This window comes from Etheostoma spectabile, chromosome 3 (assembly GCF_008692095.1).
Source record: "Etheostoma spectabile isolate EspeVRDwgs_2016 chromosome 3, UIUC_Espe_1.0, whole genome shotgun sequence".
NCBI lineage: Eukaryota > Metazoa > Chordata > Actinopteri > Perciformes > Percidae > Etheostoma > Etheostoma spectabile.
The window spans coordinates 33,317,328-33,335,722 of NC_045735.1; the positions used below are offsets into that span (position 1 = coordinate 33,317,328).

At 39.3% G+C, this 18,395-nt stretch overlaps 1 protein-coding gene across 3 annotated transcripts in view; it reads left to right on the plus strand.

Annotated features, from left to right (window-relative positions):
• Nucleotides 1-1,369: 1,369 nt before the first annotated feature.
• nlrx1 (NLR family member X1) overlaps nucleotides 1,370-18,395 on the plus strand; it is a 42,779-nt gene continuing 25,753 nt past the window's right edge. The window contains exons 1-5 of one of the 3 annotated variants that reach the window (XM_032506692.1): nucleotides 1,370-1,637; nucleotides 7,061-7,114; nucleotides 11,878-11,990; nucleotides 13,270-13,660; nucleotides 15,984-16,215. In XM_032506692.1, coding sequence (XP_032362583.1) covers nucleotides 7,086-7,114; nucleotides 11,878-11,990; nucleotides 13,270-13,660; nucleotides 15,984-16,215 — 765 coding nt within the window. In that variant the 5' untranslated portion in view covers nucleotides 1,370-1,637; nucleotides 7,061-7,085. Of the gene's footprint in view, nucleotides 1,638-2,254; nucleotides 2,594-7,060; nucleotides 7,115-11,877; nucleotides 11,991-13,269; nucleotides 13,661-15,983; nucleotides 16,216-18,395 lie in introns of those variants that run through there. The other 2 variants (XM_032506707.1, XM_032506700.1) reach the window with 2 other exon arrangements.

The following is an 18,395-nucleotide window of genomic DNA, read 5'->3' on the forward strand; positions in this document are numbered from 1 at the left end:
TACCTTGCATCAACAGATGGACCTGACCAAAATGTATCGAAAGAATTTTAAAAAGTTAAAGTATGCGCATTTGGCAACCAAACTAATTTTCTTAGCAAGTTAACAAACACAAACTTTATCGTATCTTGACCAAATGAAATACTATCAGCGAAAAAATCGGGATTATTGTTCATGTTCTTTACCAAATGTGTCCAATCAACGGTTACTGTATGTGTTTTGGTCAACAACTCAATTCCAGACAGCATTTACATCTGGGCCAGATCCGTTTTCTAATCAGCATATTCGCACAGATGTCACACTCACTATTCAATTTCAATTCAATTTTATTTATAGTATCAATTCATAACAAGAGTTATCTCAAGACACTGTACAGATAGACCACACTCCAGAATTTACAAGGACCCAACAGTTCTAGTAGTCTCCTCCAGAGCAAGCAACAGTGCAGGTCAACTATGCAGATCTGCACCAACTTTGCACCAGACTTGTCTGTAGCATCTGACTGATAGTCAGCCGATCCGCGGGAGCTGTGCAGACCAGACGCACCACAACTAACGGAACACTTTTTCCTGCATGGAGAACACACCAACACCACATTTAAGAGTAAAATTGAAATTCTCCTCTTTGATAAAGCTTATAGTTAGGGAGTGATGAGTCACAGTGACCGCCTAACGTGGCCCACCTGCTTCTCGTCCTAGTCGTCAGATTCATCTACCATTTAATGAATAATACTGTAATAGTTTTAGACAGATGTGGGACTTCCTTTGACCTACTGAGCTCCTCTCTCCTTTATCTTTCCATTTATGTGCATCCATGTCCCAGAAATGCCTGTTACTAACCTAGCTCTGGGGAGTCATTCCCTGGAGTCCTTATGTTCCTTTTCCCCCAGCATGTTTCCTTGGATCAGGGAGGCTCCAAAATCCTGGTTGCAGCCGTTGCCATGGTCCTGCTACACGTCCTGCAATGCCCTGTTACATCCTTATATGCTCTACTGTGCCTTGTAATGCCAGGCAGTGCCCTGCTATACCATGAACTACTACAAACTAGTCACTGTTCCATTATCTTTTACTGTGACTGTTATTGCCACTCTTCATTTCAACCCCACCGGCCCGTCAGACACCACCTACCTGATTAGAACGCAGACGAGATGTTCCTTTTACCGTTTTATTGGAATAAAGGAAGTTTGTGAATGTGTGTGGTTCTGAAACAGAGATACAGGCATACATCAGTAAAATGTAAATTATATAAGGTTCAAATAATGAGTTTATGCCTAGCAGGTATAATAAACAAACACAATCAAGATGTTAAATTATAATGTCATAATAAAGGCTGACACAGGACTGTACGTCACTAAGAATTTAGTTCACACTTTGACCTGTAGAGACCAGTAATACGCTTAGCGGGGTCTACACTGCCGGAATCCTACAAGAAGAAGAAGAAGAAGAAGAAGAAGAACCCACTGGAATGAGCAGTGTCAGGGCTCCGCTTCGTGGGCTGCAGCAGTTGTCTTCATACACCCATGGAGTCACCTTCAGAGTATTCATAGTCGCTGGCAAACATTTTTGGATATTGTGGGAAATGAACGTAAACGTCCTGACACAGACCGATGGGAGACAAGGGCGTAGGACGATGAGACATTGGTATGTAACTGGATTTAATTTCCGTGACATGGCATTTCACTAGTGTGCATGAATGTAAACTGATAACTGGTTCAATCCGTTTATTATAAAAGTAATAAGTTAACCTGTTAGCTATGCGACGCTAACTCGCAGGCTGGAACTTTGAGCTAGCTAACCGCAGTAACGTTAGCTAATTTACATTCACTCGTGTTTTCCTGTTTATAGTATTACAAATGAAAATTGTGGTCGGAGTGTATCATTCTAATCAAGTTCATATATGAACTTATTGTGGCAATATGTTAGTTCCTAATTATTATTATTATTAATTAAACTTTACACCTGTAACTCCGAAGTTGTAGGAGATGTGATTGTGAACCGGGTAAAGTAGTTTTTTCTTTTCGAAAACGTTATTCAGGAGAGATTGCACGGCTCCGGGGTTCTTCTCGTTTCGTTAGCTTTAAAAAAAACTTTGGCAACCATGGTACCAATTTTATTATTACTTTAAACTGTCTGTGCATAAGCAGGAATGAATTATTATATATTAGCAGGAATTAATGAACAGTCAAAATTGATGGGATTTAAAACTTTAATATTAAATATAAAAATGAACAAAATACAAAAAATTATATATAATATATATATCAGAATTAGTTTTATTGGCAATATAGACATATAATAGTGCAACTGTAGTGTGCAAGATGCATATTGGAATGATAAGTTTGTAATGTGTAAGTGAATGGCCAAAGTGGGGATGACCCCACTTATCAGCAGTTCAGGAGAGTCATGGCAGTGGGAAAGAAGCGGTTCTTGTGTCTGGTGGTTTTTGTGAGCAGGGATCTGAAGCGCCTGCGAGGGGAGGAGGCAGGAGGATGGCCAACAGCTTTTGTGGGAGGCCATACTTCCTGCAAAGAAATAGAGCTCCATGGTTTTGAAGGCTCAGTCCTCCGCTGGCCTAAAAAGAAAGAAAGAAAAGTTTGGTAGGTCATACTAAAAATGAACACGATGACTAAGCAAGACAAATTGCCTTACTAACAACCCTGTTTTTTTTTCTGATCACAAATACTGATAGTTTGATTATTATGAACATTATTATTAACATCACATAGAAGATTTTCAATTTACCGTCTGTGTGAGGCAAACTTCAGTGCTCGCCTGGCGTGGAGAAGTTTTTCCAAGAGATTAGATTCAAAATGAAGCAAAGTTACAAGTCAAATTAAAACCTTATCAGCCTAGCAAAGCATAATACTGATGTGAACAATAAAATAACACCTGCCTGTTATAACCCTGTAGATTGTCAGGTCCTGGAAGGCCTTCTTTGCCTTTTTGCCCTGCAGGATATACGGTTTTAGAACGTCATTGGTTGCCACTCGCCGTAGCATGCAACAGATGGCAGTACATCCAGTTGATCCTCCAAGGCTTGTCAGGAAAAATTGCTGTATAACATAGAAACACAAATTATACATGAAGAACAAAATGGAGAGCTGGTACAATCTAATTTTATAAGAGAAGGTTATACTATTTGACGTTATGCAATTACATAGTGTTAATCTTAGGGCAGGACTATGGCCATTTAATTACCATTTTGTTCCTCCAGGCCGAGCTTGCGTTACAATAGATCCATCCAGCTCTGGGCGACCGGCTGGTTTCCTGTGTGGTGTTGACTCATCTAAAAAGAAAGTAGATATGAATATTTGGCGGAGGAGGCAATGACGTCTGCTGACCTGATTGGAAGACATACACATTAACAACAGTCACGCAATATGCACCAGGTTGAATTTCAGTAGTTCCATGGTAGAAAATATGACTGGTTTCTTAAATGCATGCATAAATGTTACCTTACGGACAGGGATTCCAGACACACGCTCCATCCTGGAATGCTTTCTTGTTTGTGGAACGGATTCATCTGAAATAAAAGACCATACAATTTGTACTGATTACAAAAAGAATATTTGAATGTATACAGTCAGTGTAAACTGACAGCTGTATAGCCTACCCATATTACATCCCTTCCTGTATGCTTCCCCAATCACTTAAATAGGAAAATAGCTCGCCGATAACTGCCCAAAGTGCAGTGCAAGATGGCTGCTGAGCCGGGGAGTAGGGGAGTAGGAATGAGTTTAACATTGCGGGGGTCACATATCTGAACCTGACAGATCCGTTAATGGTTTAACAGAAATATGTCATAAATTAAATACACCACAAAACATTAACCAACATACTTTATTCTAGAGCTGGGCAATATATATATATATATATATATATATATTATATCGATCTTGTGATATGAGACTAGATGTTGTCTTAGATTTTAGATATCGTAATTAGAGATGTTCCGATATTGGTATTGCCTCCAATACTAATAACTAATAACTCTGGTATCGGGAAGTACTGGAGTTTATGCACCGATCCGATACCACGTAATATAAAGCCCTAAAGAAAATCTGTGTTGAAGTAGTTCATTTACGGTGGCTAGAATTGATTAAAGAGGAATGAAAAAAAAAAAAAAATCTTGAGTCAACTCTACAATATTGTTGCTGTATTAATATCAAGGTATGTGGAAGCTAAATATTTGGGAGATTTCATTTTTTAGACAGCCATACTTTATTCAACTAAAAAGATACATTTGTGAAGATAAAGGAAAAAACATTTTGAATGGCAGTAATTAACTGATAAATATCAAATTATTTGAGTTTTGTAGATTAATAAATAACATATATTGATAAAAATAAAAAAATTCTAAATAAAGTAGTATCTTAGTTTTTATATATATATATATATATATATATATATATATATATATATATATATATATATATATATATATATATATATATATATATATATATATATATGCCTCAATGAACAGACACAGATGCTAAGGTGAAAGGCAAAAACAGCATCAAGAATTTTAACATGCAGTACAGGCCAAAAGTTTGGACACACCTTTTCATTCAATGTGTTTCCTTCATTTTTGTGACTATTTACATTGTAGATTCTCACTGAAGGCATCAAAACGATGAATAAACACATATGGAAGTATGTACTTAACAAAAAACTGTGAAATAACTGAAAACATGTCTTGTATTCTAGTTTCTTCAAAGTAGCCATTGCAATCTTTGCTACAGTAAGAGCTATCAACACATCAACCCTTTTTGACCCAATTTATGAACATTTCTTTTCAGGATAACTGGGCTATTAGAATATTTGTGCTACACTGAGGTCACTTATATGTTAAAAAGGTTGTAGGACCGTGAAAAAAATAAAATAAAACGGAGCATGAATCTCAGATATACTGTATATTGATGTCACACACACAGCAATGCCACACAAGCATTTAAGTTGTCTAAAACAGTTATGTATTTGGAGTCATCCGGTGGAAAAATAAAATATTGAACATTATAACTTATATAAAGGACACATTATTTAGGGAGAAGGAGCGCTGCTCTCTCTCTCTCTCTCTCTCTCTCTCTCTCTCTCTCTCTCTGTGTGTCAGAACGCAGCCACGGTCAGCTGAGGAGTTTTATTCAATCCGAGTAGATATTGACTCATATTACTCGTATAATACTTGTACTCGGCAAAAGTGCTCTATCCGTACCGGATACTTGTTTCAGCCGGGTACTCGGCTTATCCCTAGTAATAAGCCTTTATTATGACATTATAATTTAACATCTTGATTGTGTTTGTTTATTATACCTGCTAGGCATGTTCATTATTTGAACATTATATAATCTACATTTTACTGTATGCCTGTATCTCTGTTTCAGAACCACACAAACACACCCTTTATTTCAATAAGCCTAAAAGGTGTTTAGGTTTAACTTCGAGTGATTGTTCCCGTTTGCAGCCACTTACACATCTCGACAGCCATATAATGGATTTCGTTTAACAGAATGGTTTAGGAATCAACAAATGGTTTACTCTTGCAGATTTTGTTAGTTTTTATAATGGAGTTCTGTAAAATATTGGTTTTATAAGTATTGTCTAGATTTTCAGAAGACAAGTCACAGACATTTCATAATTTGTGCTGCAGCAGATGTCACGCAGACCCGCATCTCACTAGATCATGCAATAACTGCATACTGAAGTAGAACTGCATACTGTTCTGTTGTGACAGTAAAACAAGTTATATTACTTTAGTGAGAACTCTATAACTACAAATAAAATGTGTGTGTGTGTGTGTGTGTGTAATTTTATTTATAAATAATTCGGCATATCGGATTCTTAAATAATCAAATATTAGTATCGGTCTTGAAAAGCCTTCATCGGTCAGGCTCTACTGGAAAGTCTGCCATGTTTTCACCAGCCAACGTTGGCTAGTAACGTTGGCTAGTAACATTTACCTAGCAAGAGTGTACTAGTTAGATGTTGAATCACAACATCAGCTTAACGGACAGAAATATAATTATTCTCCATGACAAAATTACCAACTCGCATTTCCTTTCTTTCTTTTCTTCGCCATTATGAGGTGTGCTCACAAAAGTTAAAACATCTAAAGACCAACAACCCCAATAACGTTCCCTAATGGGTATCTTAATGAAAGATATAGATTTTAAGCAGAAGAAATTACGTATATACTATTTGTATTTTACGAGTACTGATTATTTAAATGGAGCTTGTGGGTTTGGGGATGGTGATTTCGCCCTTAAATCAATAAACATAAAAACGTATTCAAATGTTGGCTGTGGGAGTTTAACTTACAGGATTTATGGATTATGGTCAGATCTTATGCCTGACTGACGGGATGATAGTGATATTGATAAGCGTTGTGATTTACACATTTACAGAGTCGGCGTTTTTGGCCAGCTTTCCATCCTGTTTTAGGAAGCAGCACCTGTATTGCCTGTAAAACTAACTGTGTTCTTCATGTTTATGTAGAATTATGGTTTGTTCTTACGTGAAATATGAGGCTCTGGTAGATAATTGCAATTGGTCGTGCTGTGCAAACACTGCCTCTTTTATGTGAACGTGCGCGCTGCTGGATTGGGAAACCCTGGGTGAACTACTAGCTTATGTGGGACTGCGGTTGTTAGGGTTGGGTTAACTGAAAGGGTAACTGAAAGAAATCCAGGGCATGTTGATCTTGATTTGTAGTACAGGCCTCTGGTTTCCGTGTCATGTATTTACCTAACAGCAGCTCATCAATACATAGGGCTGCTAGTAGTGATGGCCAAATGAAGCTCTGTGAACCATTTTCTATTTTTCTGAGCCCACAAGATGGGGCTCTCTCTTCAACAAAGGGTTGAAAACACAGTAAATTGCCATTCCTTTAACCTTTTTTCTTTGAACAGAGAGCGCCATTTAGTGAGCTCATAAAATAATGAAAATGGTTCACAAAGCTTCATTTGGCAACCACTACTGTAGCTGATAGTAGTCAATAACTGCACAGGGTACCTTTTACGTTCCTTTTTGCACATGTCTCACTTTGTATGCTTACTTTTTCACAGAACGCTCCATGACATCAAAACACCGATGAACAGAAGGATGAGCTCACTGCACAGGTTGGTGACATATTGTTACTGATGCTGAGGCTCAAATGTCATTCATGTACAAACTGTCTGAAGTTCAATGATTGCCTTAGGATTTGTGATTCCGATGTTAAACAAATCTCTTGTTTATATGAAGCTAGACAGTCTGATGCATTGTATAGCTATGCAAGAATACTCTAGGTTTTTTTTCCAATTTAAAAATATTTTAATTTAAAATCTTCACCCTCTTTATAAATGTTTATTCACATAACTAACTACTACTAACTAGTTTACGTCAAAATAACTGCTTCAAATTTTTTATGCCACACTGACTTGTAAAAGAGTATGGTGCCTCTGTCATTTAAATGCCTTGGGCTTACGATAACCGCATCACTGCAATACTGCACCGCATTTTTAATTAGGGTCCGAGTGCTGACAGCGGCCAAGGCCCTATTGAAAATGAAGGAATTATTATTACGGAAAATGAATTGCCTTTTTGAGGTGCTTAACATCCTCAAAAACTCACTAAAATTGGGGGGCACATCAATTCTGGTGAAAATGAAGGTATTTTAAGGGTTTCAGGAATAGGCATACAAAAATTTCTCGCTAGCCCCCCCTACAAGATTTAAAGAATCAAGCCCCTGCTGGCTCGGGAAGGGGAAGTTTGGGGTCCCCTGCTGGAGCTGCGGCCCCCGCAACCCGATACCGAATAAGCTGATTTTTGCCATCAAAACAGGAAGTGGGTGTAACTTGAGTGAACATTGTCCAATTGGCTCGAAAGAGTCCAACCCTGACAACATCTACAGGCCGATATGGTTCAAAGTCATAGCGCCCTTTAGAGGCAACTGGAAGTAGGCCTGAAAGTCATGGTGCTGTACTTTAACAGACTCCTCCAAGAGATTTCAACCAATGGACTTCAAATTTGGTCTTTACTATCTCAACACCTTTAAAGATAAAAAGTTATCAAAAGAGAAACTTTTTGTCAAATGGTGTGGGCGCGGCATTTATTGATGAACAAAGAAGTTGTATCTTGAGTGTACATTGTCATATCTGCCTGTAATTTTTCACGATTGACAAGAGTCTAGGCCTAAGAACATTGCTAGGCCAAAATTGACTTTTGGTCATAGCGCACTCTGCTGGAAACAGGATATAAGTCTTATAAGACAATTGTCATCCAATTTACATGAAACCTATAACAGGGTGGCCGCGGGTCCTTAAAAAGTCTTAAAAAGTCTTAAATCACGGTTCCTAAAATTAAGGCCTTAAAAAGCATTAAATTGTCTTAAATTCAGATTGGGTAGGTCTTAAATATGTTTGTGTCATGTCACGGCGAAAATGCAGGCAATCTGTTGTCGAATATTTTTTCCCGGTAGGCTTTGCGCTGCGTTGTCGCGGTAACATAAGCCCATTTGTACATGTCCTATCCCCTGACCAATCGGCTATCCTAACCTTAACCACTTCAACCAATCAAGCTGCTTCGTGGGCGGGTGTTGACGTGGCCGTAGTCAGTGAGATTTGTAATTTCGCGGGATTCGTAATTTAGCAGCATACAGGTGATACAGTAATTGTTGATAGCCGTCTAGAAACATGGAGAAATGCAAGGTCAGTGACAAATGGCTTGAAAACAACGAGTATCCTTGGTTAAGGTCGGTGCCTGAAAATGCTTATGAAGCGAACTGCGTTATGTGTCGGAAGATTTTCAAACTTGGGCCAATGGGGATCAGAGCGGTGGAATCGTACGTACAAAGCAAAAAACACAGAGACTACGTAAAGGCACGCCAGCAACCCGCCATCGCTAGTTTCTGCTCCACCGCTAGCATCAATGTCAACGCTACAACGCTAGATGTTACGATGGGAAATCTACAGCAACAATGCCAGCTGACCTACGAGCAGTTTGTGGCTCTACCCCAACACTCGGAGCAGAAGGGACGGGGGGCTGAGGACCGTGACATGCCACAATTCATACAGGTCAAATGACGGGACTGAAGAAGTGTTCTAAGCAATGCTTCCAGATTCAAGGCTTGTACAGTCATTTACCTCTGGAAAAGACAAGACCAGATACGTGGCTAAATTTGGATTGGCGCCATATATCAAAAAAGACCTCATCACAGAAGTCCAGAAATGCGGTGCGTTTGTAAATTATGTTCGACGAGACACTGAACCAGAAAACCAAAAGCAAACAACTGGACTTGCATGTGCGTGTATCCTTATAAATTGGTAAGGACACTCTTTTGGAAAGGCTTTCTCAAGTGCAAAGTCACTGTTTTGAATTGTTTTCCTAGTATATTCACAAAAGCTCAGGAGTAGACATCAAAACTTGAACAAAAATTGGTCACTTGGAGACCTGAAAACACACATATAGATACACACACACACACACACACACACACACACACACACACACACATTCCCACACCGCAAAACACTCTTACACACTATTGTCTACTCTCTGTCCATGATGAGTACTCCACAAACTGCAACCTATTCATCTGAGTCTCTCTCTCTCTCTCTCTCTCTCTCTCTCTCTCTGTCTCTCTGTCTCTCTGTCTGTTAGGCACACAAATCATATAAGAGTCTTTGCATTTTAAAAGCAGCTGGAATTGGCATTTAATTATTTTTTTTGTTCAAAAGGAACATGTTATAAAAATTTGTTCAAGGGACCCAAATGTTCTGAAAATGTTGTAATAATATAAATTAGGACAGCAATTACATTTTTGTGTTATGCTTTCACATTACACACATTAAGTCAATGTTCTTAAACTCAACCGATTATTGTCCTTTTACCATACTGTTAATTTTGTGTTTACTTGGAAAGATTACTGTATATTTCCACTTTGTTTTTCCATCGTAAATTTGGTCTTAAATTTCATTTAGAATTGGTATTAAAAAGTCTTAAATTTAACTTGTTAATACCTGTAGCCACCCTGTATAAGGTGTGGTCTACAGGTGACACTTACTTAAACCACGCCCATGTGCTCAGGCCATGCCCCCTTTTATACCTTTTGAACTCAGCAGAGACTTCTTTTTTTCTTGGGTCAGGGTTTGACCCACCTCCCTATGCTTTGGCCATGCCCTCTTTCACAGCTAATTAACTGTATGGCGTAGAGTCTCATGTGAGGCATCATTGAACTCAGCAGGGAGTTTTCTTTTTAATTGATGATGATTTGATTTGAGTCCCGTGCAACTCTACGGTTGCAAGGAACTGTGTCCACCAGTAACCCCAACGTGCGCAGAGGAGCGAGGGTCCCGTACAATGCTGCTTGCAGCTTTAATATTTTTGGATGATGATGATAAGAAGAAGAAGAACAGATGTTGTGTAATATGAAACATAATGAAAACAATAATCATTGTTATCCTCATCGACTGTCTTCTATACTAAAGAGATAATGGAGAAAAAAACTTCAGTTCCTCGTCACTTCAGCTTTGCACAGGAGGATGGACAGTCAAATATATATTATGTATGTATATTTTGTGTGTCAGATTAATATCAATTATTTCTACAGGTAACGTTTAATATAATAGGCTGCACAGTAGGGAAGGCAAAGACATTTCTCTGTTCTCAGCTGAAGTGAACACATTAAAGTTAAAGCACCAATGTTTACCATTACACATTAGCCTAGCAGCTAGCAGAGTTTCCTTCTGCTTATAGCTTAAACCCAACAAAACTGCATGGTTAACTTTCAGCCTGCTTGCAGGTTTTAGCCTAAAACAGAAAAGCTTCTTTTGGTAGAGAGAGCAACAAGTTAGCAGACTGCCGAGTTACGCTTTCTGCTCAACTGCTGGACCACTGTGCATCAAAGTAAACTTCTTTTTGGGGTCTTCCAAATTTGGGTCATAAATACATGTCATCAGTGACATCAGGGTAGCGTTAAGAGGGATAAACACGTGTTCAGGACTGTGTTTTGTTCATTGATGTGTTTCGAAATGTATTTTATGTTATTTATGTCTTTTTTTTTGTGTAAACAGAGTTTTAGTCTGTATTGTTTCGGGTCCAATGTACTGTTATGGGGCAATGTGATTCAAATTTCTGCTGATCTATTGCTGGACTAACACCTGTGCATACCAAACATTTTGTTGCAGTCCCACAAACAATGCATTGGATACATGAGATTCACATTTGGGGCAGATCCTGTTCTATACTTACTATAGATATATGGCGATATGTAGACCTGATGCAAAATGTTATATTGTAACTCCTTATATCTGTTGTATATTGAAATTTTAGAAGCCAATCACACAATCTCATCCCACACATTATCTGTTACACAGCTCAGAATTGAACTTAGCAATAAAATGTTTTTGCTGCTTGTAGTCAAGAACAAGCTAATAGATATGAATAATATGTGGGGTTCCCAGCGAGTTGTTCTTCTTACACACAAAGGGTCAGATCTGTAGGAGCGTTCTCTAATACTTTTAAATCATCCTTTGTGGGTACTCAAGATCGCCGATAGGCAATCTGATTGCCAGTCTGATAGGCTACGTTGAACATGTATTTGGATATAACATATTATGGATTTACGGAATGGCTTTCACTTTGTCAGTGAAACTACACAAACGCTGACGTGCTGTTGTGTTTCTGTGTCGATGGCGTCTTGCCTCATTAGCACGACGCAGTTATATTATTGCAGCTGTCCTCTGCCAATAAACTTAGCTACTATGTGAGGCAGATCAAGGATCAGCTTGAATAATCCACTTTATGAGGAAAGGGGGTTGTTGACTGTAGGATTGCATGTATTCTATAAAGATTGTGAACAATGCCAACGGAACCAACCTGTGCGATGTGTTGTGTTTTTCAGGCGGCTGAGTCAGCTGCGCGGAGCATGGAGGTGGAGGAGGGTGGAGGTTTCACTGTACCCAGCCACTGGCTTCCACTGCAGGACCTTCTGCTCCGCTACCTCCGCAGGACCAGGTGCACAACTTGGTTTAAAGCTCGATGACTTGATGATGAACGACTATTTCTACAAAACTACAACTGTAAAAAGTTTTGTTCCTTGTGAAAAATACAAAATGTTTATTTTAGCAGTTTAAATATCATTACGATTTCGTTCCCTTGAGTTTTAGCAATCAATGGAAGGCTGCAGGACATTGGTAAACATGGCCAGTGTATTTATAAAAGAAATAGGCAGCACTTCAATTTCCACCACAGTAATAACATGATAATAGTGAAGTAACAGTATGAAAATTAATAGGTTATTTATAGGTATTAACATGTAATTACCAAGGTAAAACAACATTTCTCACAAATGTCTAATGGGATTCACCACCATTACTCGGGAACCCAAGGGGACATTGGGATCATATTTCACCATATACTGCATGTATTTGGTCGGATACTGAATTGGTGACACTTATCTTGGTTGCCCACCTTTGTACTGTGGTGATTATATCAAAAATTTGTGTGATATAACGTTTTAAATGGATATACTTAACCCTCATGTTGTCCTTGGTCCAAATTTGACCCATTTTCAATTTTTTTGTCACAAAATAATGTCTTCGAAATAAGCGCTGGAAATGTCAACATTAAAAATATCAATATAACATCAAAAAAAGCACCCACAACATTAAAAAAGTGACAAAAATGTCAGAAAAAGTGATAATAATGTATCATGGTTGACAGGAAGACAACACAAGGGTTAAATGAAGAAGAAAACGAAAAGGTTCTTACTAAGTGTGTTAATAGTCATGCAATGAGTCAATTATGGATTAGTTGAATTTAGTGACGATTGATTATCAATCAGATATTACGTAAGTATCAGCACTATTACTTGTTACAAAAAACAAACACATTTAAACCCTGCTCTGGATTAAATCAATTAAGAAAAAAAGGGTACGAAGGTTTTTAAAGGACCCTATTTTCCTGTGTGACTGATGGGAACAACAATCTTTGACATTGGTCTGAGTTAGGGTTAGTAGTAGTAGGTTAGTAATTGTGGTAACAGTTAAAAACAATATTATTAAAAGAAAAATACTTTTTTGCATGATATAAAATAGGCTATACAGTCTATTTCCAGACTTATTTAGTAACTTTTCTGCTTGTGTCTCTCTCATAAAACTTTGTGAACCATATTATTCATTTTCTGAGGCCACCAGATAGTACACTTAGTTTAAAGGCTCAAGGAGTGGCAATTTAGTGTGATGAAGAACAGACAACCATCTAGTAAATACGCCATTTTTTTTCTCTATTACAGCAGAATCCATAGAGATCCACAAGAGGAAGCTCTTCCTGTGGTTCAGTCACCTTCCTCGGGAGGAAAAACAGTTTGGCAGGTACTTCAGCCCTGAGACCATGCATGTGGATCCACTGATACTGGAAAGAAAAGTTGAAGAGAAGGCAGGACTGCTCCACTCCAGGACTACCCAGACCCCCTCCTGCCCCTCTCTGACTGTAGAACAGCTGTTTGATCCCAGTGATGCCTGGAGGGAAGGCCGGGGGCTCAATGTGCTGCTGTACGGGGCCGTGGGAACAGGCAAAAGTACAGTGGTCCGAAAGCTGGTGCTGGATTGGTGCACAGGGACCACCCTGTCCCACTTCAAGCTGCTGGTTCCTTTTTCTTGTGAGGACCTTGGCCAACTGTCAAAGTAAGACAACCCTACAATAATCAGTGGCATTTTTCACCGTTGTCAATGTGCTGTATTTATATAGCGCTTTTCTAGTCTTAACGACTACTCAAAGCGCTTTTACATCATACAGGATACATTCACCATTCACACACATTCATACACTGTGGCCGAGGCTGCCGTACAAGGTGCCACCTGCTCATCAGATACACACTCACACACATTCACACTCCGATGCGCAGCACCGGGGGCAACTCGGACTTGTACTTGTAGGTTGAAATTTGTCAAAGACACATTGACTGGCCAGAGGAGAACTGGGGAAATATTTTGTGGACTGCTGAGAGCAAAATTGTTCTTTTTGGGTCTTGGGGCTGCAGACAGTTTGTCCGACGATCCCAGTGCACTAAAATTTAAGCCACAGTACACTGTGAAGACAGTAAAGCATGGTGGTGCAAAAATCCCGTTGTGGGGGTGTTTCTAATACTGTGGTGTTGGGCCTATTTATCGCATACCGGGATCATGGATCAGTTTCAATACATCCAAATACTTGAAGAGGTCATGTTGCCTTATGCTATAGAGGAAATGCCTTAGAAATAGGTCTTTCAACAAGACAATAACACAAAGCACACCAGTAAGCGAGCAAAGTCTTGGTTCCAGATGAACAAGATTGATGTTATGGATTGGCCTGCCCAATCCCCGGACCTCAATCCCATAGAACACTTGACCTCGAAAATGTTGCTTCTGAGGCAAAACTCAGTAATGCAGTGGAATTGTGGGATGTAGTTCAATCATCCTGGACTGGAATTGAGTGTGCAGTGTTCCCAATGCATTGGTATCCTGGAATTTAAAGCTATTCTAAGGACTTTGAACATTATTCCCTTTTTTTAAACACACTGCTATTATTCTAAATACCATTGTATATCTGATATCTTGAATTTGAAATCAGGTAATGTGACTAATTTCCCCCAGCATCCAAGCTTATCAAAACAATAAAATTATACAATAATCTAAGGCTGGAAGATGTGGCCTAAAAAAAGTTTCCGCAGTAGCCTCTGGCTTCACTCTTAAGGCTTCAGAGCGGTCTCGATCACATCCACACCAAAACAGTGACGGAAAATTTAAACTGGAGAAAGCTGACCTAACTTTGCTAAGTGGGCATTCACACCAAGAAAAGTGATCCAACAATTTTCTGCATGGTGGTGCAACAGGGTGAAGTGGCAATAAAGCAGCCCATTTGTGTGACGTCCTGTTGTTATTAAACGCCCCAACAAAGTACAAGTAGACTTTCTATTTCCCAATTACAGTTTTCCGTTAGATTGTTTATAGATTTTGATGTTTCTGACCGCACTTAAAGGCAGCTTTATTTCACAGATGAGAAAAAGAAAAGAGAAGAGCAAGACATAGCGAGTGCTTTGTTGTTGCAAGAAACATTCAGCTATTACACTGACTCCCAGGCAGTTCAGTGTTTGTGTTTTCATTTTTTACCCTCATAGCGTTTTAAAACTTTCTTGTTGCAGCGATCAGGGATGGAAATTACCACCATTCCTTTTTTAAACCAGCAAGTGTGTGATAACAAGATCTATAATGCATGTTTATTTCATAAGGTCTTAGGGAAAAAACTAACATTCTCTTTCTCTCTTAGCACACACATACAGTGTTTCCTCTAGAATGTATAGTCTTTGGATCAAAATAAAATCAGTTATACTAGGGGCGGCTGTGGCTCAGTTGGTGGCTCAGTTGGTGGTTCGATCCCCGCCCCTGCAGTCATTGTCAAAGTGTCCTTGGGCAAGACACTGAACCCCGAGTTGCCCCCGGTGCTGCGCATCGGAGTGTGAATGTGTATGAATGTATATCTGATGAGCAGGTGGCACCTTGTACAGCAGCCCCGGCTACAGTGTATAAATGTGTGTGAATGGTGAATGTATCCTGTAGATGTAAAAGCGCTTTGAGCAGTTGTTAAGACTGGAAAAGCGCTATATAAATACAGCACATTTACATTTACTGTGAGTCTGTTTAGCCTTAACAGATATCACACAGAGCTAATGAACAATTCAGATACATAACACAGTTTGCAATTAGCATCTTAACACAGTTCAACTCACTATGACAACTACTACTATCACAAACATTGTTCCAAAATATGAACAATAACGTTGCAGGCAGTGAGCTTATGTGCTTACTGAACACTGGTCAATAGATATATCAATGTATGAATTTGATTTGTAAAGTTAAAAAAACTATATTTGATAAACTGAACATGGGCATGGGGAATGACAATGACTGGGGCATCACACTGCTGTAAGTACAGTATGTTAGTAATAAAGTGATGAATCCCCTCCCTCAGAGTGGCTTCCTTAAGGGACCTGGTGAGCAGGAAGTACCTCCACCTGAGAAAACACCCGCTGCTGAGTGGGGAGGGAAACCAGGCCAAGGATGTGCTCTTTGTCTTCAATGGAATGGAGAAGATGAAACTGGACTTCCGAATTGGAGCCACAGAGCTTTGCAGTGATCCTAATGAGGCGCTGCATGCAGATGTGGTGGTGGTCAACCTGCTGAGGAAATATCTTCTGCCCGAGGTAAGGGACAGTCCACTATCACTCTTCTGTTTCCCTGGAAACGGTCTTCTACTGGCATATATCTATTTGCTATCCTGAAGTGCAAAAAGCCGCCATGCTGGTGGCTGGTAATGTGGAGCTCATTCTTGTTGCTATGCCGCACAAAGTTACTGTTAACTTGGTAATCTGAAGAAAGTAAAAGAAAAGGTTAAAAATTAAAATGGACAACTGAAGGCTAGAAAATGCTTTCCAACTGTGGAGGAACAGGTTCCCTTTCTTAAGGTTAGAATGTGAGTAATGTTGCTCTCCTGGAAACCTTCACTAATATCCAGTGCAGGACTGGACCTGTCCTAAATAACAGGGAGCCTACATTTTCCTCAGCTCCAGACCTTTATTTTAAACTGACATGGACAGGTATTTGAGGCCATTTTTCAGTTCAATTTTATTTATAGTATCAACTCTTATCAAGAATTATCTTGAGTCACTTTGCAGATAGAGTAGGTCTAGACCACACTCTATAATTTACAAGGACCCAACAGTTCTAATTGATCCCTCCAACGCCAACAACAAGGTCCAATGGCGAGGAAAAATTCCCTTTTAGGAAGAAACCTCGGACAAACCCAGGCTGTTGGTAGGCGGTGACTATAAATAGTAGTTTGTAGTAGTTCATGGCATAGCAGGGAACTGCAGGGCATTCCAAGACACAGCAGGACGTAGCAGGACACCGCAGAGAGTAGCAGGATGTAACAGGTCATTGCAGGACATGTAATCATGCACAAACTGAATTTGACTTGACTTTAAGCACATTTTTGGGACCATCTCTGAGGAAAGCTAGGTGAGATTTTGATGCAGCAAAAGGGAAGATATTGAGGATTTTAAAAAGTTTTTTTAATATATTTAGCAAAAAAGGAGAATGTGTATTGCCATTAACAGGAAGTTATGTGCTTTTTTAGCCCAGAAAGATTGAAGAATTACAGAATATCAATTGAAATAACTTGCCTTTATCAAACTGCCAATTTTGAGGGAAGGGTCATCCAAGGTTTGTTCACATTTTAAAGTGGCTTGTTTGGTGCATACTTTTCAATGTAGCTCCATGTAGCTCTCTCATCCTCGGCCCCCATCACTAGCAGATGGGTCCCTCCCCGTTTAGTCAGCCAGAGACGGTGCGATTTTACCATTTCCCAAACTAAATAATCCCACCCGCATATATAAACACAAAACTGAAAACATTGCTAGTTCCATCATGTTGTAACTAAGACATCTGCTGAAAAAATAATTGCAATAACACAGCACCAGCCGGGAGTGCATGAGACGGGAGGTCTCCAGGCTGAAGCCATACTTGACTCAATTATCCTTTTTGTCCTGGTGATTATTTGTGAAATTGTGCAAACGACAGCCTTTTAAAGTAATTTGAGAAGGAAGGAGTGGTAGCATGCAAGCTCCCAAATTAACGCTCGTCTGAGAAATGGAGTTTTGGATCATTTTCAGTTATGGCTGAGGAAGCCTGGTGACAAGTCCATAGCAACCAGTTCACGTGTTGAATTGTTACCCTGTGTATTTTTATTGAATGGTCTCAATGTTTTATTTCATGTGAATACTAGTTTACTAGAGGAGTAACTTAGTATTTGAAGTAATGCAGGAAGTGTGCATTTAGTTCCCATACTTATTGTGTTTCCATAACAACGCTAGTGAGTAAATCTACCGAAATGGCCTCCAAAACAGTGGAGTGTGATGTGTAAGATGAGAAGGCAGAGGTTAGTCATGTATGTCATAGTTGTAAAAAAAAAATGTCTATCTGTAAATCTTTGCCAAGCGCAAAACAGACCAGAAGGCACCTATAAATTGTTGGGGAGGGTCATGCCTTTTTTCCCAAACATCTTGGAGGGTCATAGAAAAATGTACTAATGGCAAAGGGAGGGTCAAGTCTTTTTTGACTAAAGACCCCAAAACTCCACCTGTAGTCCCTTGAATAAAAAACAAACAGTACCTTTAGTTAATTTCCTATCCTGGCCTGAGACACACATTCATACTGTTTGAGAAAGGACTTATTGGACTTTAACTTATCATTGCACTATAACGAGCATAGCTGTCTTCAATTTAGGTTATCTTGTATGTCTAATCTCTACGGTTTTTCCAGCATCCACCGTGTGTGTTTGTGCGCACAGAACAGAGCAGTCCCGCCTGCTGCAGAGCCGAAAAGG